General features: G+C 36.5%; 1 protein-coding gene across 2 annotated transcripts in view; it reads right to left on the reverse strand.

Annotated features, from left to right (window-relative positions):
• Positions 1-1,829: 1,829 nt before the first annotated feature.
• ANKRD28 (ankyrin repeat domain 28) overlaps positions 1,830-27,319 on the reverse strand; it is a 123,793-nt gene continuing 98,303 nt past the window's right edge. For both annotated transcript variants that reach the window (XM_021678907.2, XM_044920522.1), the window contains exons 17-28: positions 27,024-27,098; positions 23,809-24,010; positions 20,596-20,683; positions 20,234-20,351; positions 19,255-19,474; positions 13,712-13,799; positions 13,539-13,622; positions 12,688-12,833; positions 11,734-11,816; positions 11,187-11,269; positions 9,814-9,905; positions 1,830-3,969 (exon numbers count right to left, since the gene is read on the reverse strand). In XM_021678907.2, coding sequence (XP_021534582.1) covers positions 3,683-3,969; positions 9,814-9,905; positions 11,187-11,269; positions 11,734-11,816; positions 12,688-12,833; positions 13,539-13,622; positions 13,712-13,799; positions 19,255-19,474; positions 20,234-20,351; positions 20,596-20,683; positions 23,809-24,010; positions 27,024-27,098 — 1,566 coding nt within the window. In that variant the 3' untranslated portion in view covers positions 1,830-3,682. The remainder of the gene's footprint in view (positions 3,970-9,813; positions 9,906-11,186; positions 11,270-11,733; positions 11,817-12,687; positions 12,834-13,538; positions 13,623-13,711; positions 13,800-19,254; positions 19,475-20,233; positions 20,352-20,595; positions 20,684-23,808; positions 24,011-27,023; positions 27,099-27,319) is intronic.

Consider the following 27,319-nt stretch of genomic DNA (forward strand, 5'->3'; position numbering starts at 1 on the left):
TTATAGGCATTTTGAGTTATTATTACCAGCAGAAGATTTTGAGCAAGGTTATTAAAAGTCCTCTTTGCCTGCTCCTCCAGTCACCTATTTATATCTTTTTGTTCTCACTTTTGTTATCTCATCTCTATAATGTGTATAATTAGCTCTTTTGTAGGTCTGCATGGTCTTTTTGTACTCTGGAATGCTAAGTGCTGACACCTATTCCATCCTCTCTTCCACCAACCCATTTTACAAACTACTGATTTTGTTCTTTTCACCTAGGATAGCATTTGCCTCTTCTCCACCTGCTCAAAGCATAGTTGTTCCTCAATGTCCAGCCTAAATGTCATCTCTCCCAGGAAGCCTGTTCTGATCTTCTTTTCCAACGTCATCTTTCTCTGACCTTCCTTAGCAGTTCATCTCTACCTCAATTACAATTTTATACTTTCTATTTTCAGGTATATGTCTTTCCATGAGACTCTAACTTCTAGAGGACACCACAATTTCTAGGCTCACTTTCTGCCCATTCCCACCCTCAAGCATATGACAGGCAAGCAATAAATATTTGTTGAATGAATATACTTGAGAAGCCCACTTAGGTTCATCTAAATTCTGAAACAGTTTTTTATTGAGAAGTCATCAAGTTTTTAAAGAAAGTTTAGAAACTAGGTGGAATACTAATTAGACATTAAAAGATAAAGAAGTTTGCATGTAAAAAAGAAAGACACTTGATTTATTGCATTAAAAAATTTTATTTCATTTAAAAGGTCCAATATAAGCCAAATTAAACCCCAAATTGACAGCTATTTAGAGCTCCTGAACTAAATGGCACTGTTTGAGTTGAGTGTCTTGTTAAAGGAAGTCATTTGCTATTACCACCATTTCCCCCAAAGTAGTTCTAGAGCAGAAGCTGGTATTACTATAATACACATCAGATATTTCAGATGTCATCATTCATGCAGAAGTTAAAAAAGCAAACAGGCTTTTCTGTTCCGTTTGAGTATAAAAACCACTACAGAGCAGGGCCTGAATGCTTTTGACATACAAGGTGTAACTATAAGGGAACTTACTGTGCTGCTGTGTTCATTCACTGAAGTTGTCCATGTACGTACTCCAACAATACTAGGGCTGCTCAAATAGTATTTGGACCAGTAGTTTGGGATTTCCCCTCATTAGGTGCAGACCAAAGGAAGTGGCTGATCAAGCTGGGGATAGACTATCACAAAATGCGATCACAAAGCAATGAAACAGATTTCCTAGTGGGCAAGCGATTGAAAGAACCACCTCACAAATATTTTCAGTAATAGCATCATTTACATAAAGTGATGCAAGACCTAAGTTCTGGCATGTGTGAGGATAAGTTAAAAACAGCTTGTTACTTTATAGCTACACCTTGGATTTCATTAGATGGGTAAATCTAACTGTGTTTAATGAGTCCTTCTGGGAATCACTTCAGCAGGTTAAGTCAAACAGCCTGTAAAAGAGAAGACATGGCAGAGGGTGTGAAATTCATCCTTCCAACGTTCTCGCGTTCTCTTGTAGGACAGACCCAGGCCCAAGGACAGAAGTTACCAGGAGCGAGGCTTCAACTCAATCTAAGGAAGACCTTTCTAACAGTTAGAGCTGCTCAACAACTGAATGGACTGCTTGGTGAGGTAGAATCACTGGAAGTGTTCAAGGTGGAAAGATCACCCTTGTAGAAGGGACTCCTGCATTTGTTAAGAGGTTAGACTGGATGAACCTCAGGTCTCTTTCAATTCTGAGATTCTAGAAAATTCCCTCAGGGAATTCAGAAGAGAATTCCTAAAAGGAAAGAGAAAGCACACATATGTATACTTTTAGAATCCTCTTTTTTTTTTCTTTTCAAAAGGTACAATAGAAAATGTAGTCCACTGTCTTTAAAATGCAAATTCACCTTCCTACCACTAATAATTAGGAAGGGTCCATTATGACTCCTTTATATTACAAAGAAAAGATGGAGGATTACATTTATAATTTCTGTAAATATTTTAGAAAAAAATGCTTAAAATCTAGTAGTCAATGCCCTAGAAACTTTATAGATTTTTAGGTAATATGCACAGATACAAATACATTATTCATTAAATACAACTCACATCTGTGTTTTATTATACCCTAAAATATACAGGAATCTTGATGTACTGAAAGAGTGCAAGTAAATACAGTATTCAAGCAGTCACTATTTCTATGTACATGCTCATTAATTCTTCAAAAACCCCACAAAATTATCAAATAGATCAAAATACTGTTCTGTGTTTTCACACTTTATATTCAGAAAAACCAGCTGAAATTTACAATGTCATAAAGTTTCCAGTTTCACAATACAAAAAGGGTAAAATGAAATTGGGTATCATTTTGTGAAAATTTATGGAACTTTACCCAGATCTGTAAGACCCCCTACATATGTGAAATCATTCTTGCTGGGAAAGTGACAGTTACAGTAAAAGCAGAACCATACAAATTGTTATTTAAAAGCCTAAACATCAGCCTTTCTCTCTCTGTTATTTGAAAGGCAGTCTTCTAATTCGGCAGGCAATTGCTTCTTTCCCCAAGTAGTAGCATGTTTAAATCTGAATAGGACCCAATATAGAAATGCCTTCCAAGAGACCCGATGATGTTAACCTATCAATAACAAGGGATTTTTTTTCTTTTTGATTATTCACTAAACAGTGAAAACAAAAATCCCCCAGTCCATTGTGGAGGCACAAAAGTAACATAAGTGATGAAGGTGTACCATCCAAAGTAGTGAGGTCAAAAACTCCACTCCCCAGGACCACTTAGCTGCAATAGGGTGAAAATAATCTATTTTTTGATTTCATGAAATTTTCTTCTTCTAGGAAATTCTTTACATTTTCAAACAAAAATAGTTCAATTTTAAACCTAAACCATTCAAAACGGCAACGACGGCCCGACCCCAATCTATCTCATGTCTACATCACAAGTATTTTCACCCTGACTGCACTCAGCCAGCTGGTTTTTAATTCTAATATTATAAAAGTTGGAATTTTTAAATTTTTATGTAAAAGAAAAAATGTAAAAATACATCTGCTTTCTCTCATGGTTTAATACAGTATTCGAAGGCTTTCAGATGTTTTCTTTAAAAAAAAACCCAACATTTAAAACCAAATCTCAGCTCCATTTTCAGAAATATTTAAGTTTGGTTTAGATAATGTCTCATTTCACCTATTCTGATTTCCACAAAATGGCATTCTATTAAAAAACTTTTAAGTTACTTGGTCCTTTGGCAATTTGCTGTGCACATAATGCCTACTGTACCAAACTTTTATTGCCCTTAATTTAGTTGTAGTTTTACTGGTAAAATTTAAATCTAGTGTCCTTATCTCTTCTTTTACAATAGTGTTGCTTGTGTAAGCAGATTAGGGTGCACAGTGTCCCAAATTATTCCTGGCACTGCAAAACCAAATGAAACAATTCCACAAAGTAATTTGACATCAAAGTGTTTTCCTCTGGTCAAGTCTATTTCAAGATTCTAGAAGTTCCTTTTGTAAAACTTGCCTTTAAAACTCTTCTTCCTAATGTCATCACATTTCTCATATTTGCTCACTCTGCGATCTTTCCTCTTAGGTTGAATTTGTACGTGAATAAGAAAGTGCCTTTTTCCTGAAAAAGCACAATCTGAAGCGTTAGTGTCAGAACTCCTCACTCAGACCCCCGGCTCAGCCTCTTAGTAGGTCTCGGAATCAGAGTCATTGAGCTCGTCCACGTCGGTGTATAAGTACTCCTGTTCTCCGCCAATGTTGTTGAAACTGCAATAGGAGCTAGGTTCATTCCTCATGATGGGCAAGGCTTCAAAGCTGACTGTTTTTGAGGTGTTGGTGTAACGGTTAATGGCATTGAAAGTCAGGGATGATAAAGGGCTACTTGATGAGACAGGCATCATGGTGGCCAAAATGAGAGCTAGGCAATCAGCCACATCCTTATTGGGAGCACAGGCCAAAGCTGGGGTATAGCCTAGAATTAAAGATAAAATTTAAATAATTAAACATCCTGAGATAAGGAAATAAGCCTAATAAACCTTCAGTTTTAGACAGTTTAAATTACTTGGCTTATAATAAAACTGGTTTAACAGAATGATTCAGAAATTTCCAATCAGCAGAAAAGAGTAAAGTCCTAGAAATTTAGGGTGGGAGGAGGCCATATATATATATATACACACGCACACACACACACACGTGTGTGTGTGTGTGTATGTATACTATGTTACAGAAGAGGAAACTGAGGCCCAGAGATGGATGATTTCTCCAAGATCTCAAAACTTATCCCTACCCACCTAAATTCACAGAAGATATTGAGCTAGAATTAAAACAAACAAACAAAAATCCTCAGACTGATCAAGCTTCCTTCAGAGTGGTGGAAGAATGTTATTAATTTGTAGTTATAATTAGTGCTTACATGCTAAGAAATCTAAATGTGTACAGATTCATGAATGAGGCACTGAGCAGGTGTTCAAAGATGTGTACTGAATGAATGGAATGACACTTGACGGTTGATCAACTTTTCTCTTAGGGACACAGAACACTGAAGAAAAACAGGAGATAAACAGGTAAACTTTAAAAACTCCTAAGTCAAAACCAATGTTTGCTTTTCAACTCTTCCTTTCTTTAGAAGACTGACTTTATACTTAAGGCACCACAAAGTATCAACAAACTAAGTTAACATTTGGTACCCTGACTGGTACAAGACCCTGTCTTCAAGATGAAGTGAGAGAAGATGGTGAGAGCATACCATATGATGCCAAGTTTAGATTATCCCATACGGAACTCTAGCAGCAAATGTCTTAAAGTTTTCATTTACAGCTTCATTTTCTGTTGCACATCTGGACAGTTTTCCCTATTACTATATATACAAATGCTTTAGCTTTCACACTCATATATGTACAGTTGACCCTTGAACAATGTGGGGGCAAGGGGAAGGCTAGGGACACAAACCCCTGCATAGTCGAAAATATACGTACAACTTTTGACTCCCAAAAACTTAACTACTAATAGCCTACTGTCAACTGGAAGCCTTACCAATAACATAAAACAGTTAATTAACATATATTTTGTATGTTATATGTATTATAAACTGTATTTTTATAATAAAGTAAGCTAGAGAAAAGAAAGTCATAAGAAAGAGAAAATACATTTATAGTACTGTAAAAAATCCAAGTATTAAATGACCTATGTAGTTCAAACCTGTGTTGTTCATGGGTCAATTGTATATATTTTATAATTTTTTATTTATATATTTTTAATTTATTATTATTTATATTTTATTTATATTTTATAATTTTTTAAATAGCTAAATGATATATCAAAAAATAAACATTTATGTAACCACTATCCAGATTAAGAAAGAGAATATTACCAGCATACCAGGAGCCCCACATGTCCCTTACTAATCACCACCCCTTTTCTCTTCCACAAAGGTAACTACTATCTTGACTTATGTGGTAATCATGGCTGTGCTTTTCTTTCTAGTTATATTCATAAATGCTATAGTTTAGTTTTGACTTTTTTTGAACTGAATATAAATGGGATCATATAGTAAGTATTATTTTTTATCTGGCTTCTTTTCCTTAATATTATGTCTGTGAGATTTATCCATGTTGTTGTATATAACTACAGTCAGTTCGTTTTCATTGTTATACATTCCATTACTGTGATTATACCATGGTTTAGTTATCCATTCTAACTACTGGACATTTGGCTGTTTCCTGTTCTCCTATATATATATACATATATATATATTTTATCCATGCTATATTAGCCTTGAGAAAGAAGAAATATTTTTTCCCCTTTATAAATCTCCCCCTTTTTAAGGGTCAAAGGGGACAGCTGATGCCCCTGCAAACTTGACGGGAATGACTGAAGGGTGTGCATTTTTTAATTAAACCTTGTTTACTCAAAATGAGTAGGAGAGTGCTTCAATGTCCACACTTCTTTCAAGAGCTCTTCTCAAAGTCTGAGGGTGCCTGCTGGACTGTAGGCAGAACAACCCCTCAGGCAGGCCATGATGCCTTGGATGAGACTAAGGGTGGGGTTGGAGAAGAGCATCTCAGGAGTGTTTTGTAATTGGAATATGACAAAAAGCAGGCTCCTCTCCTCTGCATGGAGCTGATATGGTTAGCTGAAGAGAAAAGTAAGAGAAGCAAACAGCCTGAGGTCAAGGGTCTAATCTATCCCCTGCAAGTATAAAATATTTTGCTTCCTCCAGAAAATCCATGGAAATATATTGCTATGACCTGTCAACTTTGGGTCCCGATTACTATTTCACATTGCAAAGTGTGTTAGAAGATACCCAGGTGGTCACAGATGATTTTCATTATCATCTGTTATATTATCCCTTCTGTTTATTTGTAAGGAAAAAAATATATAAAATATTGAAAATGATCAACAAAGATTTGAATATTAGCTAATGATTCAGTCTCAGAATGTGGCCAAACATATAAGGTTAGCATTTTAGGCTGCTCTTTTTAATCCATATATAGTAGCTGTATTTCCAGAAATGTAATTTACTGATAACGAAAATTTCTTTTAAAGCTCTGTGAGTCTGAACTTATAGGTGATATCATTCACTTCTTTGGATTTCATGACTACACATACTTATGATTCCCAAATCTTTATGTCCAACCTAGATTTTGGTTTTGGTCTCTAGATCCGTATGTCCCATTATCCACTTGGGAGTTTCCACTGAAATTTTCTCATGCCCCCAAATGAATCTGGCTCTTCCTCCTACATTCCGGTCTTAAACAATGGCACTTCCATCCATCCACAGAGCACTCCAAGCCAGGTGGGATGAGACTTCTTTCCTCACAAAGTCCCAGTGATTCCCTTCATAAGAACTCTAGAAACATTTACATCTTTTCATCTCCAGTGCCTCTACCATAATTCTGGTTACCACTTCCTCTCGCCTGTAAATGTTAATTTGTTTTCCCATTCTACTCTTGCTCTCCTTCAGACTAACTGCTAACTTCCTCGTGCACAGATCCTTTTTGCCACTTGATCTAAGAGATTCTGGCACAACTCCAATATTTACAGTGTCCTTTTATCTCTAAATATGCCACTCTCTCTGCTTAGAAAGCTCTCTCCCTACTTTTTTACTTGTCCTTTGGATTTTGGCTTACAGGTCCCTTTTTGGGGATACCTTCTCTGATCCTGCAAGAAAGAGTTTGAACACTCTCTTACATGTTCTCATAGCATTTTAAGTTAACTCCATATGAACCACTTTCAGTGCATTTTAACAGCCTGTTTACACTCCTCTCCATTTAAAGAAGCTGGTCTTATTCTACATCCTATCTTCAGAACTGAGCACAGTGCTTGGCACAATTACTCACCCAACAAATAACCACTCATTATGTCCAAGGACTCTCCTAAGCACTTAGAATATAACACTGAATGCAAATGATATAGACTCCCTGTCCCCGTGGAGCTTATATTCATTCTAGTGGAGGAGACACACAATCAACATAATAAAAAATTAAATTATATACAATATATTAGAAGATAAGCTTTATGTAAAAAAAAAAAAGGCGGAAAGAAAGGGCAGGATGACAAGGACTGAGAATGCTGTGGTAGAGGTCTGTAGCAGGTTGTAGTTTAAATTGGGTTAGGATAGGCTTCACTAAGAAGATAAAACTTGAGTAAAGATTTGGAACAGTTAAGGGATTTACTCAAAGACTTGCTGGAGGACAGAGCGTTCCAGGGAGAGAAAATAGCCAGAACAAAGATTACGATGCACATATATCCCTGGTGTGTAGGGGCTGTCATTGCAGAATGGAAAGAAGAGAGTAGGAGATGAGGTCAGAGAGGAAATAGGACAGCGGACTAATCATGTAGGGCCTTGACGATCACCGTAAGTCAAGTGAGATTCAAATGAGTCGTAGTATCTTGTCACATATTTTAGAAGGATCCAGGCCAGCGTGGTAAGAATAGAAAAAGTGGAACCATTTTGGATATACTTTGGAGGTGGGTTAGTAGTATATGAAGGATTGTACCCTGGGTGTGAGAAAAAGGAGTCAAGGATAACTCCAGGTTTTTGTCCTGAGCAATTACAAGGATGAGAATTGTCATCAACTGAGATCAGGAGGCTGTGGGGAGAAAAGGGTTGGCTAGGAAAGGAGAGAGAGTCAGTTCAGTTCTGGACAGGTTAGGTTTGAGCTGTTTATTAGATATCCATACAGTACTAACAATTAGGCAGCTGGATCTGAAAATGGATCACATCTCTATAGAGATTGTGAGAGGTCTGGGCTGGAGATATAAATCCAGAAATTCTCAGCATGTAGGTAGTATCAAAGAACCAAAGGACTGGATATAGACAGGGGAAGCAAAAAGAACCAAGGACTGAGTCCTAGAGCCCTCCAATATTAAGAAGTTAGGGAGAAACTTTACAAAAGAAACTGAGAAGGAATAACTAGTAACACAGGGTGAAAACCAAAAAAGTGTGAAGTCCTAAAAGCCAAGTAAAAAAAGTTTAACAAAGAGAAAAGTATATAGAAACTAATCTAATGTTGCATGTTAATTATGTCTCAATTAAAAAAATTATAAAATAAAAAACAAATTTCAGTTCCAGTGAATTTGGTTACTTAATCCAACCATCAAAACAGCAAGTTACGAACCCTAACCCAGTTAATCAATTGAAGGAACCAGGTATTTGTGAATGAAGGCAGACTGGATTCACCTACAAAAGGATACTGTAATCAAATCAAATGACTCTCCCTCTTAACCCGACCTAAAATGATCCGTACCTATTTATCCATGTAACAAATGTGCAGCATAAAGGAAAATATGGAGAAATATTTGGGGAAATATTGGACACTTGCTATGGCAGACTGCAGCCTTCACATCCCTAGTTACTCCCTTATTCCTATATATTTTAAATTCTATATTAAAACCTTTATTCCTATTAAAAAAAAAAGAAAAAGGAATAATCAATTGTGCTAAATTCTGATTGGTCAGGTTCAATGAGAACTAAGAACTGACTCAATATTGTGGAGATCACTGGTGATCTTGAGGACAGTGTAGCAGTATGGTGGGGGCAAAAATATGACTGGGGGGGCCTCAGGAGAGAATGAAAGAGGGGAAGAATTGGGCACAGCAGGACAGCCAACACTTGAGTAATTGTGCTGCAAAGGGGAAGAAAGAAATATGGCAGTAGTTGCAGGAATAGTTAGATTAATGGAAGTTTTTTTTAAGCTTTTATTTATTTAAGAGAGAGAGAGAAAGAAAGCATGAGCAGGAGGGGGGAGGGGCAGAGGAAGCAGACTCCCCACTGAGCAGGGAGCTGGATCCCAGGACACCAAGATCATGACCTGAGCCACCCAGGTGCCCCTTAATAGAAGATTTTTTAAGATGAGGAAAATAATGTTTATATACACATGGTTATTATCTAGGAAGAGTCCTACAAAAAGTCCTTGTTATAGGACACAGTGATGAACTGCCAAGTGACAGTCTCAAATAGGCATAAGGGGATAAGATCATGAATAGTGGGAAGATTAACTTTAGATAAGAACCTGGCTCTTAAGGGCCATAATAAGTATTTGCTGACAGAACAAATTCTTTGAATACTAAGACGGAAGGAAGGTGATAACACTAAACCAAAGTTAGTGAAATTCTGAAGTTCATCTGTTATATAGACTTTTCTTATTTTTCTTGCTCTTACCCCCTTTGCCACAAAGTACTATTCAGTATTAATTTCCGCTCTCCTCTTCGACCAATACAAAATATCCACATTTACTTCACTTCAAATACGGATTGAAAGATAAAAGCTTCTAGTAAAATATAGGTTAATGAAAGAAAATACAGAACTACTTACCATTTTCATCTACTGCAAGCACACTTGCTCCTTTCCCCAAAAGTTCCTGAACCACCATTGTCAGCCCATTTCGGGCAGCAACATGCAGAGGTCTGGGGGGAAAAATATTGCATATGTACACACAGAGAGGTACATGGCCCTGAGTGTACACACACACACACACACACACACACACACACACACACACACTTCCTCTCTCTCTCTCTCTCTCAATCCTGGTTGTTGAAGGGCATTTTCGCTAAGTGGTGATGACCAAGAAATACAAAACTGAGGCACCCAGTCCTAACAGCAATACAGATGGGAATGGGGGACAACAAAATCAATGTGCAGAGTGAGCTGCCAAACCCCGCAATGTACATAAACATAGCACTGTCCCCCCAGCAATCCACCTTTACCAACACCTTTTGTTTGTTTCAAACAAAGGTAGTGAGTCTAAGACTCAATGTTTAAGAAGATTTTACTAACTAAACTGCATTCTTAAGTTGTTTTAAGAATGAGGTGGGCAAATACATATAATAGAATATACAATAAAACCCATTAATTCAATAGCACAAATTTTAATAGGCTTTGAAAATAACTTACAGGTTCTATGACTAATTTTTAGGACCCTCAGGAGATCTGACTGATACGTGAATAGGAACCAGTATTAAAAATATATATATTTTTTAAAACCAAGACTCAAAGTAGAATAGCAAATGGAAATTGGGAGAGAAAATCGGAGACTTCAATCTAAGATCTAAGCAGTCACTTGAAAGATGGCTGCTCACATTAAGAACTTGATTCTTTCTGAAATCTCTCTAGTTTACAGACACATGTCAAGCTTTTTACCTCATTTATTGCTGGGGTCAAATAACATTATTCCAGTTGATTTCCATAAAACATACAGAACAGTATTACTTTCCTATATAAAATTATGGGTTGGATCAAGAAAAAACAGTATTTTCAATAATGAAGTTTCAGTACAAAACCTTTTTAAATAATAAGCCTTTTAATTGTAATGACTTTAGAAATGAGTTTTGGAAATTATAAAAATTATAAAAACTGTTCTTATTAACTGCTTCTGTGACTGAGACTGATTCCAATGGTCCCATGTTAGAAAAAGAACCTATTAATTTTTTTTTTTTTAAAGATTTTATTTATTTATTTGAGACAGAGAGAATGAGAGACAGAGAGCATGAGAGGGAGGAGGGTCAGAGGGAGAAGCAGACTCCCTGCCAAGCAGGGAGCCCGATGCGGGACTCGATCCCGGGACTCCAGGATCATGACCTGAGCCGAAGGCAGTCGCTTAACCAACTGAGCCACCCAGGCGCCCCCTATTAATCATTTTTATAATTATAGGTCACAAGGTTTACACCAGACATGAAAATACTCACGTTTGCAAGGCTGCATTGGTTGCATTGATGAGGTTTCTATCTGTTATCTTTTCCAGTATTAACAAGGCACTAGTTTCATGACCCTAAAATTATGGCAAATAACTCTTAAAAACTTAGATATCATTAAAGATATAAACTCAATAAACCTCAACTCTTGTCCATACAATATATACATCACCATATATATGCCATGAATTTTTTTTTTTTGGCTAATAATGCCTCAAATATTGGTCCAAATATGTTGGTGGAATAGGTTAGGGGAGAAGACAGGAATATTTAAGACTGGAGAGATTAAAGGAAGACAATAATTACGTTTAGGCTAACACTCCAAAACTTACTTGGCCCACTGGAGACTTTCATATATCATGGTGCCTAAAAGGGCAGTATTTTTTTTTTTCCCCCTCAAGAAATCTGATGCCAGTGATCAGTAAAGAGGTTTGATCTCTAGCTCTGTTCACTTCGGTAAGTAGGAAAGCTTCCCTAAGTTGGGGAAAAATGCCACTGTTGATATAAACAATGAAAACATATCCTTAAAATGTGTACCTACCTTGCTGCAAGCCAAATGGAGGGCGGTGTTTTTACTGTTATCTTGTAAAGTCAGATCTGCACTAGCACTGCTAACCAGCATCTCTGGGAGGAAAAATTGCATCAAGTCTTATATTTATGAACACATATCTTAGATTACTAATAAACTCACTGTACAGAAATAAAGATACAAAGCAACAATATCCCTCTAGTGAAAGTTTAAGAAAAATACTATAACCTAAAAGGTACACACTATATCATCACATTATCCTGTAAGTCACAGACACAATGGCAACTAACATTTATGCTGTGAGAGAGCTTACTAAATTTCAAATACTGCGTTAAGCACTCTGGATTCATACTCTCACAATAATCCTACACAGTAGGCACTGTTAATTTTCTCAACTTTAAAAATGAAAAAATTGAGTCATAAGGTCACTTAATTGGTAGATCTAAGACTCCTATGCAGTCCATCTAACTCCAGAGCCAGGGTCTTACCTGCTATCTTACACTGCCCTGTTATAGTAAGACTGTTTAATCATCAAGGGCAAATGAAAACATTGTGGCCCTAGATAAAAATGTGGGTTGAAAGTGGGTTAAAGGTTTTATTTATTTATTTAAAAAAAAGATTTTATTTATTTATTTGACAGAGAGAGACACAGCGACAGAGGGAACACAGGCAGGGGGAGTGAGAGAGGGAGAAGCAGGCTACCCACGGAGCAGGGAGCCCGATGTGCGGCTTGATCCCAGGATCCCGGGACCATGACCCGAGCCGAAGGCAGATGCTAACGACTGAGACACCCAGGTGCCCTGAAAGTGGGTTAAAGGTTTTAAATCTCAGGAGTGGGGAGTTAACTGTGGCAAATTTGACAGAGTCAGAAGGCTTGGAATCTTAGTTTTCCATAAGTTAAACACACATAAGCAATATAGCATTATATAGCATTAGAATAATACAAGCCTTAACCAGTGTCTTTACCAACTGTATTTGTCTGTCCATTTTCTGCAGCCATCATGAGAGGTGTTTTCCCAGAAGAGTCTATAGAATTGACTTGAGCATTATGGCTGAGCAGCAGCTGTAAACACTCTATGTGGTCTGTGAAGGCGGCCGCATGGAGAGGGGTTCTGTAATACAAAGAAATGGGAAGACTTCACTAAATCTGTTTGTCATATACTCTAGAAAAAATTATTCCTGAATTTATGACAATCAATTTTCAAAGGTTTATATAATTAGGCTATAAAATCACTGCCTGATACAAATAGGCTTAATGGAGCTTACTAATTTTTGCCAGACTAATTTGTATTTCTGATAATATAAAAGGCCCTTAAACTAGTATAACATAAAATTGCTAAAAAAAATTATTACCACTAAGGAAATTTTAGAAGAAATAAATCCTCATCCAACATTGCCACCTAATATAACTGGTGGACTCTCGAGACTCCAGCCTTTATTTATATTTAGAAAACTTTTAACTTTATTAACAATAATCTTTGGGTAACAAACATACCTTTAAAAAAGGGGGGGAATCTTACATTTTACAAGTTCTAAAGAAGAAGACTGGCTAAAAATCGTAATAACAAAGCCTTTTATGAGAATTATATAATTATATATAAATATTAATAATATTTACCATTATATATATAAATATTACACAAAAATTTATAATGTATTATAAATATTAAGATTTTATAATAATTTGTACTTCCAAATATAAAAATCAACTTTTACTTAATAATGGGTTCTCTGTTAATTCTTCCACACTAGTCTAGTAGTTAAATTTTTTTTTCCTATTGCAAGTCAAGCTATTTTCTACAAGGTTGAATTCCTACCTTCCTTTTGAATCTGTGGCGTTCACGATGCTGGCACCTAAAGTATCAATTAACATTTCAGCAGCACCTTCATTGTCATTTATCCTGTGTAAGGTAACAAAGTGATCACTCTCACAGCAATGGTGTATTTCTTAAATAGTCAAACGAAATCTGATTCATCTGCCTTTACTTACACAGCACAATGCAAAGGACTGAAAGCATTTCCTTCCATTTTCTGGAAAACTTCCTGTTCTAAAAGAAGTTCTACACATGTCTCATGACCTAAATAAGTAAATGAGAATCAGCTTTAAAATCCAAAAAAGATAATCAAGTGCCCAAATACACCCACATATCCCTAACACAAATAAAAAAAAACTTTACGTGGATTAAAAGTAACTGAGTTCACTGAATGCATTAAACATCATATTTTTAGGAGTTTTAAAATCCAAAGTACAATCTCAAGACCTGAAATTCAGAAGCTTCTTGTAATTTTATAGCAGTTTATTACTGACACAACAAATATTTGTTTTGTGGGGAAAAAATTTACTATTGTTAATCTTTTTCATGATGACCGGTTAGAGATATTCAGTCATTTTTTCTTTCTTTCTTTTTTTTTTTATTTGAGACAGAGAGAATGAGAGAGAGAGAGCACATGAGAGGGGGGAGGGTCAGAGGCAGAAGCAGGCTCCCTGCCGAGCAGGGAGCCCAATGCGGGACTCGATCCAGGGACTCCAGGATCATGACCTGAGCCGAAGGCAGTCACTTAACCAACTGAGCCACCCAGGCGCCCGAGATATTCAGTCATTTTTAAAAAAGTCTTATTTATATAGCATAATATAACTTTAAAATTAATACATATTTATATAGCGTCAAAATGTAAATATTTTCTGATTTTAGTAATGAGCTAATGATAAAATCTTAAATACTACAGGTAGTGTCTAGAAGGAAAAAGTACATGTCCCTGTCCCCACCACCATCTCCAGTTCCACTTTCTAGACTGTAACCACTATTACCTTAATAGTTCCAGGAAATTTCTAGGCATATACAACTGCATGCACATAAACATGTACTACTTCCTTTTAAAATTTTTATGCAAATTTTTAATTCTGCAACTTGCTTTTCACTTTAATAAATTGCATACATCCTTCCATAATAGCATATATAGAAATCTTATTCTTGAATCTTTGGAAAAACTTCACAGCATTAAAGTGTATTATAAATGATTTTAATTTCTAATTATGTATTTTGAGGTGACTGCTAGTTTGCTTCTGTTACATTACCAAACATGCTGTAATGAAATATTCCAGTACTTTATTTAAAACATTTTTTTTAGATTTTATTTATTTTTGTGCACCTGCGCGAGTGACGGGGAGAACCAGGGGGAGAGGCAGACTCCCTGCTCTGAGTCTGCTGGGATCATGACCTGAGCTGAAGGCAGACACTTAACCCACTGAGCCACCCTCCGGTGGCTCTCCGGTACTTTTTTTTTTTTTTTTAAACAAGTATTTTTGTAGGATAATTTCCTAGAAATGATATTGCTGGGTTGAAGGACAAGTATAGATTACTGATAGGTATCAGGCCCACAGTTTTTATTTATTTATTTTTAAAGATTTTATTTATTTGAGAGAGAGTGCACACATGTGCGCACGTGAGTGCGGGGAGGAGCAGAGGGAGAGGGGGAGCGAGAATCTCAAGCAGACTCTGGACTAAGTGCAGAGCCAGACACTGGGCCAATCCCACAGCCCAAAGACCATGACCTGAGTCGAAATCAAGAGTCGCTCAATGGACTGAGCCAGTCAGGTTCCCAGGCCCACAGTTTTTGAAGACAGGGAAAAACCCAAACCTCAGATTTTCTTTACCTAATTTTCAAAGCCAGGATTTTAGTTAAAATACCCCAATTGCTACATTAATTGCTGCAAATGAAATGCTACATCATTTATTTCATTAGTCATTTGGAACCTGCTTTAGGAATAAATTACATTCTTACACAGGTTCTTTATTTCTATGGCTTAATATTTGGCTAACAAAGTGATGCTGGGCTTATTTTCTTTTTAATTACTCTAACATTCGCAAATAATAGCTCAACTTAATCTTTATCCTATAATTGTTTTTACAAGGGAAAGAAAGTAAGTTTTAGGAAACCTATAATTGTTTCATCTTATGTTAGTTATTTTCTCTAATCCAGTGGTTCCCAACTGGAGCAATTTTGCCTTTCAGGAGACATTTAGCCATGTCTGGAGAAATTTTTGCTCATCACAACTGGGCATGGGATAGGAGGGTGCTACTCTCATTTAGCGGGTAGAGGCTAGGGAAGCTGCTAAAAACCTTCAATCCACACGGCAGTCCCTCACAACAAAGAATTTTTGCCAAAATGGCAATAGTGCTGAGGTTGAGAAGCCTTGCTTTAATCTTCTCTCTCCAAATGTCAACTCATTACCAAGAAATAGCCATGGAAAGTTGTCCAGTATAGATTTAAGAGTTTCCTATCTTCCTAGAATAGTAGTTCTCAAGGGGTGGGTCTGGGGAACCTTGGGGTGCTACTGCAAACTAGTCTTCTCTTAAACTAGCCAGTAAGGAAATTTGCCACCCTTCTCACTAAAATTGTTTTTTGTTTTGAAAAGAAGTTATTTTTTATAAAAATGTTATTTATATTAATATTTAATGGATTTATTATTTTAAAGTAAATTAATAAATATCCTTAAATTTCTCAGTTCTCATTTCCAATATAGTAAATATTGACAGCTCTAACTCCCAGATCTTGAGACTGAAAGATTTGAGAACTACTGAGCAGACTGCATACTGCAAAAAGACAGTTCTGGGCTACTGATTACCTCTAGCAAACATATCAAGCTGAAAACTCATCACTTTGCATCCTAGTTTATGAAAGGATGATACAAATGGTCTCTTCATGTTTCAGAGGGATATTCTGAGAACACTTAAGAGCTTCAAAAAAATTTTATCCATTTTTAAAAGAAACAAAGGGATAATGTAAGTAATCTTAAGTTCTGTGATTGAATGATTACATAAACTGAAAATCTGGACTTTAAAATGTAGTATGTATAACCAGTTCTTTTCTAACACTTTGTCATCATTTCATTTTAATTTTGAAAGAAAGGTTGTTTTCTGGTTTGTTAGAGTGCTTCCAATTTTGTTTTTAGCCATACAATAATTTACTAGTGGAAGTAAAATCATTTTACCATATTCTACTCTCAGAATGCCAAATTATAAAATAGACTTTCGACTATAAATATGGTATTAATTTTAGACTGCTTGTATAGTCTCTTATTGCATATAGCCAACACACATCTAATTCCTTTCAGCTCAATTCAGAACCTGCACAAATTTGCTACAGTCTGGAAATTAGACACATCTGCTATGATCTTTAAATGGTAACCAGGCATGTAGTTCATGCAAAATTTTGTCTGTTTTGTCTCTCGTACACAACATGCTTAGAAAATCTAAATTTAGCAGTAACAGAGTAGGAACTCACTTTAGGGAAACAGTGTTCCCCGTAAAGACCTGATAAGAAATGTTATAACAGATAGCAACTCTCCAAAGGGCAGTTAAAACAGCAGTTTATTCACAACTGAATGCTCTGCCTGAGGAAAGATAGCTTACTGTGTGATTTTTTCCAATGGTTAATTCTCACTGATATATTAAAAAAAAAAAAATCAAGCAATAAAAGTCTGCTTCAAAACAGTTTCATTTCTTGGGGTGCCTGGGTGGCTCAGTCAGTTAAGCATCCGACTCTTGATTTCGGCTCAGGTCATGATCTCAGGGTTGTGAGATGGAGCCCCACAATGGCTCTGTGATGGGTGTGTGGAGCCTGCTTAAGATTCTCTCTCTCCCTCTCCCTCTGCTCTTCCCTACCCCTCTCTAAAAACAAAAACAAAGAAACCCAAAAAAACCTAGTTTCATTTCTTAAATAAAACTCACATCTGTAGGCGTTTCCCTACAATATTAGATGGTTTTGGTTTTCGCTGTACTTGTAAAATGTCAGGTTACCTTATAAAAACAAATAAAATTCCAATGGCAAAATATAGTTATCTTTTTAAATTCAGGACTAATCTTTGGCCATTTCACTATATTCATTAAATACCAACTTTACTGAGTAGAAAAGAAAAAAAAAGAAGTTGAAATCCAAAGGTTTTAATCTTCAAAACTGTTCTGGCTTAGGATCTGAGGTAGTAAAAATGAAACGGACTAAACTAAGCTTGTGAATTAGCAATACACTTAACTATTCAAGTTTTGATGGTACCATCAAAATGGTACTCAGAGATGACGGATGCCCAATAGTAATCACAGAACAATCCTCAAGAAGAGACCAAAACTTTCTCCTAGCAAAAGATTAGAACTGTCAATTCTGGCACAAGAATTAATAAGAAAATTGAAATACTGCACCTAGAAAATACTTACGAAAACACTTAAACTATAATTTTGCAAGATTCAGGTTTCTCCCCTTTCACTGTAACTCAAGATTATCTGTCAACATGGCTCCAGTCAAAGAACCATGAAGCAACACATTACAGAAAGGCAGAAACCTCAACTCTCTGGTAAGGTAGTCAGCTGGATTTTAGAACAGATACTGATTTTTTTTAAGCAAGTCAGTATTTTTATCAAGAGGCAATTTATATTTTCTTAGTATTTTGAGGGAAAGTTACTAGAATTGTGAACTAGTTTTTCAGGTATGCTCTCACAACTAACAGTAATCTAAATGCTACAATGAAATTCAAAACAAATTAAAAACCCCCTCACATCCCTGGCTAAAGCCCCAAGCCCAAACTTTTGACAGAGTTGATGTTTACAATGTACATAATGTACCCTAGCATTTTCTAACATGATCAAATCTGTGGGCCTACACAAGGAAAAAATCATTATCTCTCAACATGCCTCATCAGTTAAATTATCTTTTTAGTGACATTTTATAAGCCAAACTCCACTTTGAACATATATACCTTAAACATAGCTTTATACTTCTCTGAGTCACAGTTAGTGAGATGACTGGCCGTGAGCTTCTAGGAAGCCAAAGGTCAGTATGTTCTTTTTTTTTTTTTTTTTTTAAGATTTTATTTATTTATTTGACAGAGGGAGACACAGCGAAAGAGGGAACACAAGCAGGGGGGGTGGGAGAGGGAGAAGCAGGCTTCTCGCTGAGCAGGGAGCCCGATGTTCTAATCATGCAGCAAAGTTAACTTAACCATAAAAGTTTCTAAGTTTCTAGTTCTGCAATCTGCTAAGATTTTATTCCCTTAAAATGTTAAGCAAACATGTTACTGTTGATAGAAGGATCTATCTTGCAATGTGCTCAGAAAACATACACAGATTTCAGTTTAGAATGTGATACATTTTCATTTTTTGCTGCCTTTTTTCCCTAATAGAAGTATGCTTAGAAAGTAAAAGAACATAATCAAACTACAAGCATACTATATAAAAGACATTGTAAATATTATAAAAGTATGTTAAAAATGCAAAATAGCTGTTGAAGCAAAGATCTAAGAAAAATTTCAAACTTAATGACAGTTTATTTCAAAAGATCTTTGACAAACTAGTGCCTCGGCTTTACCATGACAAGTGATAGGAGTAAGCTTACAACTACGTAGTACAGCATTTTTATGCTTTCTACTGATCTTATAGTTGCCTATTAAATATTCATGAATATCAGAATGTGTTACAGTTTGTTGTCTCTGCTTGGTACATTAACAGGCATTTAATGCAGATTTGTATCTGTATACTCAACCGTTGTAGCAGGCCCAGTGAAGTGCTGTATATCCATGATTGTCTGCTATGGCTGGATTTGCATCCACGGATGCTGCTGACTGCAAAAGGGCTCCAAGAACACCAATGTGTCCACAGGCAGCTGACAAGTGTATAGGTGTCCGGCCCCTGCTATCTCGAAATAAGCACTTAGCACCATGTTGAAGTAATGCATCTACACATTCTTCGTGGCCTGTAACTGCCTGAAAGAAAAAGTATTTGCAGGTAGTTGAATATATTATTTTGGGTACTATATGCCAACTAAAAAATTTTTAAAAGTCTGTATTCCCCATAATTATCCATCAATCAAAGCATTTATCATTTTTTGAGTAATTCAGTATTTTTATTGGAACTGGCTTAAAAATTCATGTACAGCAGTAACTTTGTCAAAATACAAGTATCATGAAAAACAGGAATAAAGGAACTTATAAATCAGTGAAAACAATGAAGGCAAAAAAGGTAAATGGTTGCAAAGGTGAAAAAGACAAAAATGTGTAAGAAAATAGTTATAATAATGAGAAAAAGTAAATGGGACATTAATTCTACTCAAGGTCTTGGGGTTTTAAAATTTTGTTCCAACACTGTTTCCTAGATTAAGTTGTGTGTTTTTTTTTTTTTTAAGATTTTATTTATTTATTTGACAGAGAGAGATACAGTGAGAGCGGGAACACAAGCAGGGGGAGTGGGAGAGGGAGAAGCAAGCTTCCCGTGGAGCAGGGAGCCCGATGCGGGGCTCGATCCCAGGACTCCGGGATCAAGACCTGAGCCAAAGGCAGACGCTCTGTTGTTGAGCCACCCAGGCGCCCCGATTAAGTTGTGTTTTGTAGTTGTTTAAAATTAGCATTCAAAAACTATTTGGTAAAAATTTGATGAAGAAAAATAAACATAGCCTAGTTCAGTCTTAGGCAAAATGAGATCCTAAGAAATTTTTTATTAAAGGCAATGGGGATATTTTTGCTTACCCCTCTATGCAATGCTGTCCTTCCCCATTTATCTTTGGCATCTACATTTGCTCCTTTGTTCAGCAGTGAGTAAACACAGTCCGTGTGCCCGTTGAGAACAGACAGCATCAGAGGAGTCCTGAGCAACAACAGGAATAGGTTCATTGTTACCACCTCAGACTCCACTCCATGAAAAACAAACAGTGTGCTGGCCTGTTTTCTAAACATGCCTTTTTGTGATGCAACTTTAAAGTATACTTAAATGAGAAAACTATACTTGATATTATTCAGTTAACATACTATGACAGACTTACTAAAATAAGGGCAGAAGTATGAAGATTAACACACATCTTAAAAATAATTTAAAAATTATTAAAACTTACTGTCCATTTCCATCTTGAATGTCTACTGCATTCTGAGGTTCTGCATTTCCTATTAGTAGCCGCAAGCACTCTGAATGACCGTTTGTTGCTGTAAAGTGATATTTTAAAATTTCAGTAATTACAATGGTAAAATAGAAAATTTCCATCTTAGGGCACATTTTCTAGATGTTTAACTGTGGGATAGTGTCAATGAATTTAATAGTCAAAGAAAAAATATAGATACAAAGGTTTCTACTGCCTTTGTTGGTGAAACTGAATAGATATAAATCCGTCATGGTAAATTATGGCCATAGCCATCCCTCACCATCTGCCCTGCTAATAGAATGCTCATTTTATTTGGCGCTCTGGTGGTGGGAGTGTGATTAAGGGAAGGCACCCTGCCTTCAGCCAAGGGATGAAATCGAGATTAGATCAAGTCCATCACAACTCTATTCTTTGCCAATGACTGGTTTCAAGATGAGTGCTGGTCTAGTCTGACCACTGAGATGCTAATAAGTCTGAGGGCTTCTGGGAAATATTTTTATCCCTGATAACGACAAGTCCTTCTTCTTTTCCTTATTTTTGATGTGAATCCTGTAAAGAAGCAGTAGCCATTCTGTGCCATGACTGCGAAGGCAAGACAATAGAGAGCTCGGACACCACTGCTGAATCAATCAGTCCCAGAGCTGACTCTACCTCTGAACATTTTATGTGAGAGGGTAAACACTTGTCACTTAAGCCACCTTTTAGCTGGGTACTATGAAAGAATTCCAACTGATACATATATAATAAAAGAAGAAATGATCTATCTAAAGACTGCATTTATATGTCCAAACACATAATATGTGCAATGGTATAAAACAGAAGTAGCCTAAAGAAAACAGTAAGCTTTTAAGGTTTTATTTATTTATTTGAGAGAACAGAGAGAGACAGAGATAGTGAGAGATAGCACGAGTGGGTAGGAGAGGGAGAAGCAGGGTCCCCGCTGAGCAGGGAGCCTGATGTGGGGCTTGATCCTAGGACCCTGGGATCATGACCTGAGCCGAAGGCAGATGCTCAACCGACTGAGCCACCTATGCGCCCCAAAACAGTAAACTTTTAAGGTAAGTTAAATCCTCTGCAAAATTCAGGACCTTCCCATAATACAATAAAATTTGAAGTTTAAAGTAATATATAACTTACATAAATGATGCAAAAAGGAGTATCTATCACTGTTTTTCCTAATTAAAAGACAAATTAATAAAAGCAAGCTAGGTGCCCTAATATTCTACAGTACCTTCTAACAACTATATTAAATTCTAATAGTTATTAATTAAGACTTATGGTACAAGATCATTCCAATCTATATGCTATACTCTGCCAACAACTCTCATTGTAATCATTAACAGCTGTCATTGAAGCATCTCACTTGGGGATGCATCAAGGAAATTGTTTGGCCTGCCACTTATTTAATGGACTCACTTGCACTCAGCACACAGTAACTCCTGAAGAGTTTTGTGTTTCATAAGTTCAGTACCTAAAACATCAAGCATAACATCACTGGGGGGAAACTGGTTCCCTCTTGGAAAAAAAAATCACAGTGTCTTCTTCATGACTTATGAATAAGGTGCTAACAATCTCCACATTTGAAAGGCATCTATAGAACCAGGTTTGCATTTATTAAATAGGTAGGCACCAATAATAACCTGCAGCTTTTTCAGTGGATAGGATGTATAGACTATCTGACATTGGTTAGCCACTTCTGAGGGACTGGCTAGTGTCTTGGTTCAATATTTATCAATTAAGAGTGCAAACCACTCCATGAAAGCTTTAAATCAGCTCTGCAAATGATCTGTGCTTACAACACAATTTTTCAAGTTGCAGAATGGTATATAAATTTCATTTTTTTTTCAGAGTAATATAATAGAAAAGGACGGCACTTTGACTTCTTAATTATTACCATATAGCAGTTTATATATACACATTTATTAGGAATTTTAACCCATTTATAAATTTTTCTGTTTTTGAGCCCTGCTTGAATATCTGACAGTTTCTAGAAGGCTGCTTTGGAGCAACAGTGGGTGTTTAACCCAGAGTCTTCAAAAATGCAAGTTTCCTAAAGGACTAAAAGTGAAGTCCAAGACCCATGTTAAAATGTGTCCTTAAAAATCACTCTATAAAAACAGACTAACTGAAATGAATCTAATCATATAAAGGAGGCCTACTGGGGGTGAAAAAAAAATACTTGGCTAGGATTTCTTCCAGTGTACCAGTCTTAGGTATTTAAAATGAATACAGGGGCGCCTGGGTGGCTCAGTCGTTAAGTGTCTGCGTTTGGCTCAGGTAAAGATCCCAGTGTCCTGGGATCGAGCTCTGCATCAGGTTCCCTGCTCAGCAGGAAGCCTGCTTCTCCCTCTCCCACTCTCTCTGCTTGTGTTCCCTCTCTTGCTGTCTCTGTCAAATAAATAAATAAATAAAATCTTCAAAAAAAAAAAAAATAAAATGAATACTGACTTGTAGTAATTCCTATAGAGAGTTGTAAATCTACACGTGCTAGGGATACACAGCAGTACCAAGTCATACAATGACATGGTTACATAATTTTGAATTTTCACATATTTGCAACATCACAAAATCACACCATGGAGTAGATCTTACATAAAGTAGGTGTTTTATAACTCCTGTCTGAATATATGTTTAATTTAAAGCAGCACCCTAGTACAATAAGCCAAAATGTTCACTAACTGTAAAATGAAAGCACGTACCAATCCAAAATAACTTCCATCAAAAAGAAGTAAAAAATATTGCATTGTTTTGTTGATGAAGTACTTCAGAAGTTAGACTACTACATAAATCCAATTTCTAAGGTAGATAATGTTTTAAAGCAATCATAATCTTGCTGTTGGCTTTTCCTTGAAAGAAGAATTTGACCTTTTATTTTTTTAAGATTTTATGTATTTACTTGAGAGCAAGTGCACGTGCATGAAAGGAGGGAGGAGCAAAGTAAGAGGGACAAGCCGACTCCACGCAGGGCACAGAGCCTGCCATAGGGCTCAATTCCAGGACCCTGAGATCATGATCTGAGCCAAAAATCAAGAGTCCACCGCTTAACTGAGCCATCCAGGCACGCCTCGTTCAACTGTTTAAAGTCAACATTATTAAAATAATTACCAGGAGTACAACACACAAAAAATTGGAAAAGAAAAGAGTATTAGACAAAGTGGTAACTAAAATCATGCATCATTTTTTACATACCTGCAGCATGTATAGGTGTTCTCTTCAAAATGTAGTCTTTTACTAAAATTGAGGCTCCCTGATTAATGAGTACATCCACACATTCAACATGGCCCTTAAATGCTGCAAGATCTAAGGGTGTTCTTCCACTACTATTTCTCACATCAAGATCTAACAAAGACTGTACCAACACTTCTAGTGCTTGATGGTGACCATGATAGGCCTAGGAATAAATAAAAATATAAATTAAAAAAGTACATATTTAGACTGACTTCTCAGATACCTTAGAAAACATAAAGTAATAAAACTTGTCTTCGCATTATTATTATATTTGAGATAATCTAAAACTTGCATGTTGAGAGTTCAGAAAAGTTAAGTATAAATTTTTCTAATAACTAAATAGTAGGCTACGGTGTTAGAGAATGGGTATTCTGCAGAGAATAAATGTTCAAATGACAGGTGATTTTATCACTAGCATACAATGGTCTGGTTCCTGGCATTCAATGAATGTGTAACATAGATTCAGTTAAAGTTTCATTCTAAGTCTATGACTGCAGAGCCTGTGCTATTAATTACAGTTCAGTGCTCTGCTTAACTCCCTGATAAAATTTTACTATACTTAAATTATAGAGATAGCCAGCAACTAAAGTTAATTAGTTTTTGAGTCTTCTGATTTCTCAAACTGAAATGACTATCCTTACTTCATAACATGCTGTATCTAAAAAATAAACATTTCTTTTAGCACAAAAATACTTAACACTGAGCCCGGCCTGAATAACTGCCATGTGCCCGGTACTAGCTATACAATAGAGGACGAATGTGTAAAGGTTTGTCAGACTGAAGTCCCCTTCTTTTTTTTTTTTTTAAAGATTTTTTATTTATTTATTTGAGAGAGAGAATGAGAGAGAGAGAGAGAGAGCATGAGAGGGGGAGGGTCAGAGGGAGAAGCAGACTCCCTGCCGAGCAGGGAGCCCGATGCGGGACTCGATCCCGGGACTCCAGGATCATGACCTGAGCCGAAGGCAGTCGCTTAACCAACTGAGCCACCCAGGCGCCCTGAAGTCCCCTTCTTTACCACAGTCTGATGAAGAGGCTTTCCACGTAATTCATATCAAAAACCAACATGTCAACTGAACATCTATTATTCTCGTTGGACTAGATGCTGAGCAAGACATAAAGCAATTAACAAGACCCAGTAGCGGCACACAAGGAATGTTCTCTCTAGTTCACTCATATTACCATTTTGTAGCTAAAGGACTTTCATACATCATTACTGATACCATTCAGAACTACAGCTTAGCAGTTTGTTACCATATGTGAAGGTTTCACTGGGAATTGAAAAATGTAAGTCTACCACATTTGAGCTAAATCTGAAAAAAAAAAGATACATAGCTAGAAGAAGACCCCACACTGCAGCAAAGGGCTGTAAAGTTATTTCTTGCAGAAAATGTCAGAAAGTACCAGGAAGATGTGAAGTTGCTCTGGGACTTACTGATCTCTTTGATGTTTCTGACTACCTAGAGATTCTCAACTACCTCAAAGATTAAAGTAACTGGAGATTAAGGAACTCTACTGTCCTAGGGTCATATTTAATCTTGTTCCTCAATACTGGGTCAATGAAATTATGCTACTAGCAGAAAGAACTTTAAGAAACACAATGTATGCAGAAGATAGTATACAACAACAAGAAGAGACAAAATAAGGATGACAAGAAGCCATGATGATTTGCCAGAGAGGTGTTCCCCTCATGATGTCCCTGTATAAGACGGAGACAAGGAATTTGTACACGTACTATGTGCAAAGACAAGAACCAAGACCTCAAGCTGGTGTGTTTTCATAGCATCAAGGTGTCCCGGATTGGGAGAGTTTGGAAGGGAAAAAAAAAATCACTTCAAGTTAATTTTTGAAAACCTCCTAGGAACAGATACAAAATGTGAAAAGTGGTGGTATAATCACAGTTCACTGAGCCTAATTACTAAATTAAAAATTGTTTCCATTTCAGCTTAAAAACACTATTCAGCACAGCCATGTTCATATATAGCACCACCATACATAATAGCCATGAAGTAAAAAAGAAAGTTTTTGAGCTAATGTATTCAAAAACTTGGCAAAGTGCTTCGTCTGGCACCTAGTAAGTGCTTAGGAAATGGCAGTGCTAGTATAAGAATAATGGTGATGACGTAAGAAGAACTGCCTAGTCATTTGCTCAGACTTCATTTCTTGCCACCAACAGTAAAATAGCTATTTTCTCCATGCTCGTTTTGCCCTTTCAGGTGACTTATTTACTCTGCAAGTCTGGGAGAGCATATAGTATTTCCAGAGACCCAAAGGGCAAGGAAGCAGGAAGATGCAGCATACCTCCTCAGTTATTCAGAAAATGGTAGGAAGTACTAGCAGGGAGAAAGGTGCAGAAAATTCAATGCAGATGCGTCAGTGTTAGAAAATATGCAAGGAGAAAATTATAAAAAAAATAATAGCATACATGAGAAGAAACAAAGCGATCAGTGAACTTGTAGTGATCCTCATTAACTTAAGTATATACCCTTATAAACATTTTACTATACGTAAAACCAGAAATCTCCCAAACAGCTAGTGACTGTATCCGAGTCTCCTGATTCTCAGTCTTCCTCTCACCCCCAACAACTGTTAATATGCTCTGTTCCAAAAACAGACTCTTCTTTCAGCATAAAAAGAACAAGATTGGGCCCTGCTTGAAATTTCCTAAAGTAATTCATTCCCACATCTAATTTAAAGAACTGTTATACTTCACTAACCTTCTCCTCTTAGTGACTGACATTACGAGAAAAAAATTAGAGGCATCTTAAGCTAGAAGGGGCATTACAAATCATAGGGCCAAATTCTATGGCAAGAGCAACTGAAGGACCAGTGAACACACACTTAGTGCTCTAAGATCAAAAAGTTGTAGAAATACAGCAGAAAATACAGTTCTGCTCAGCAAGTTAGAAGCCATTCCATCAGGGCAGTGCATTTTAAAATTCACATCACAGGTAAACTCTCCCTTAGAGTAGGCTTTGGGAGAAACCCAAAGACCACTGTTTGTTTATTTTTTAAACAAAACATAACAAGTCTCTGAATTAAAAAAGTTGTTGAAAATTTAATTTCTTGATCATCATACATGGCCCCAAAGTTACTGGGTACTAGTTGGCGTCAAACAATCAGATGGGAGGTATTTTCAGTAAACCAGCCACCAAGCTGGCTCTAACGGCAGTACTCACGGCCAGATGTAAGGGGCTTATTGTTGCTCTGTTATCTGAATCACTCAGCATGTCTGTCCCGGAGGTTTCCATTAACTGTAAAGAAAAGTATGTGAAATGTCAGAAATGGTACTTTTAGATATATTATAGCAGTTACTCCTGCCCCCCCCAAGTTTAAATCCATTTTAGAGTAAAAATTGATATTTAAATATGAATTTTTAAATCTCAGACCATTATATTATGAAAATTCCACTCAGCAAGCTTATACAACAGATTATCATGAAAGGGTAGTGAGGACCCCAGAGTAAGAGCTGTGA

Source organism: Neomonachus schauinslandi, chromosome 1 (assembly GCF_002201575.2).
Source record: "Neomonachus schauinslandi chromosome 1, ASM220157v2, whole genome shotgun sequence".
NCBI lineage: Eukaryota > Metazoa > Chordata > Mammalia > Carnivora > Phocidae > Neomonachus > Neomonachus schauinslandi.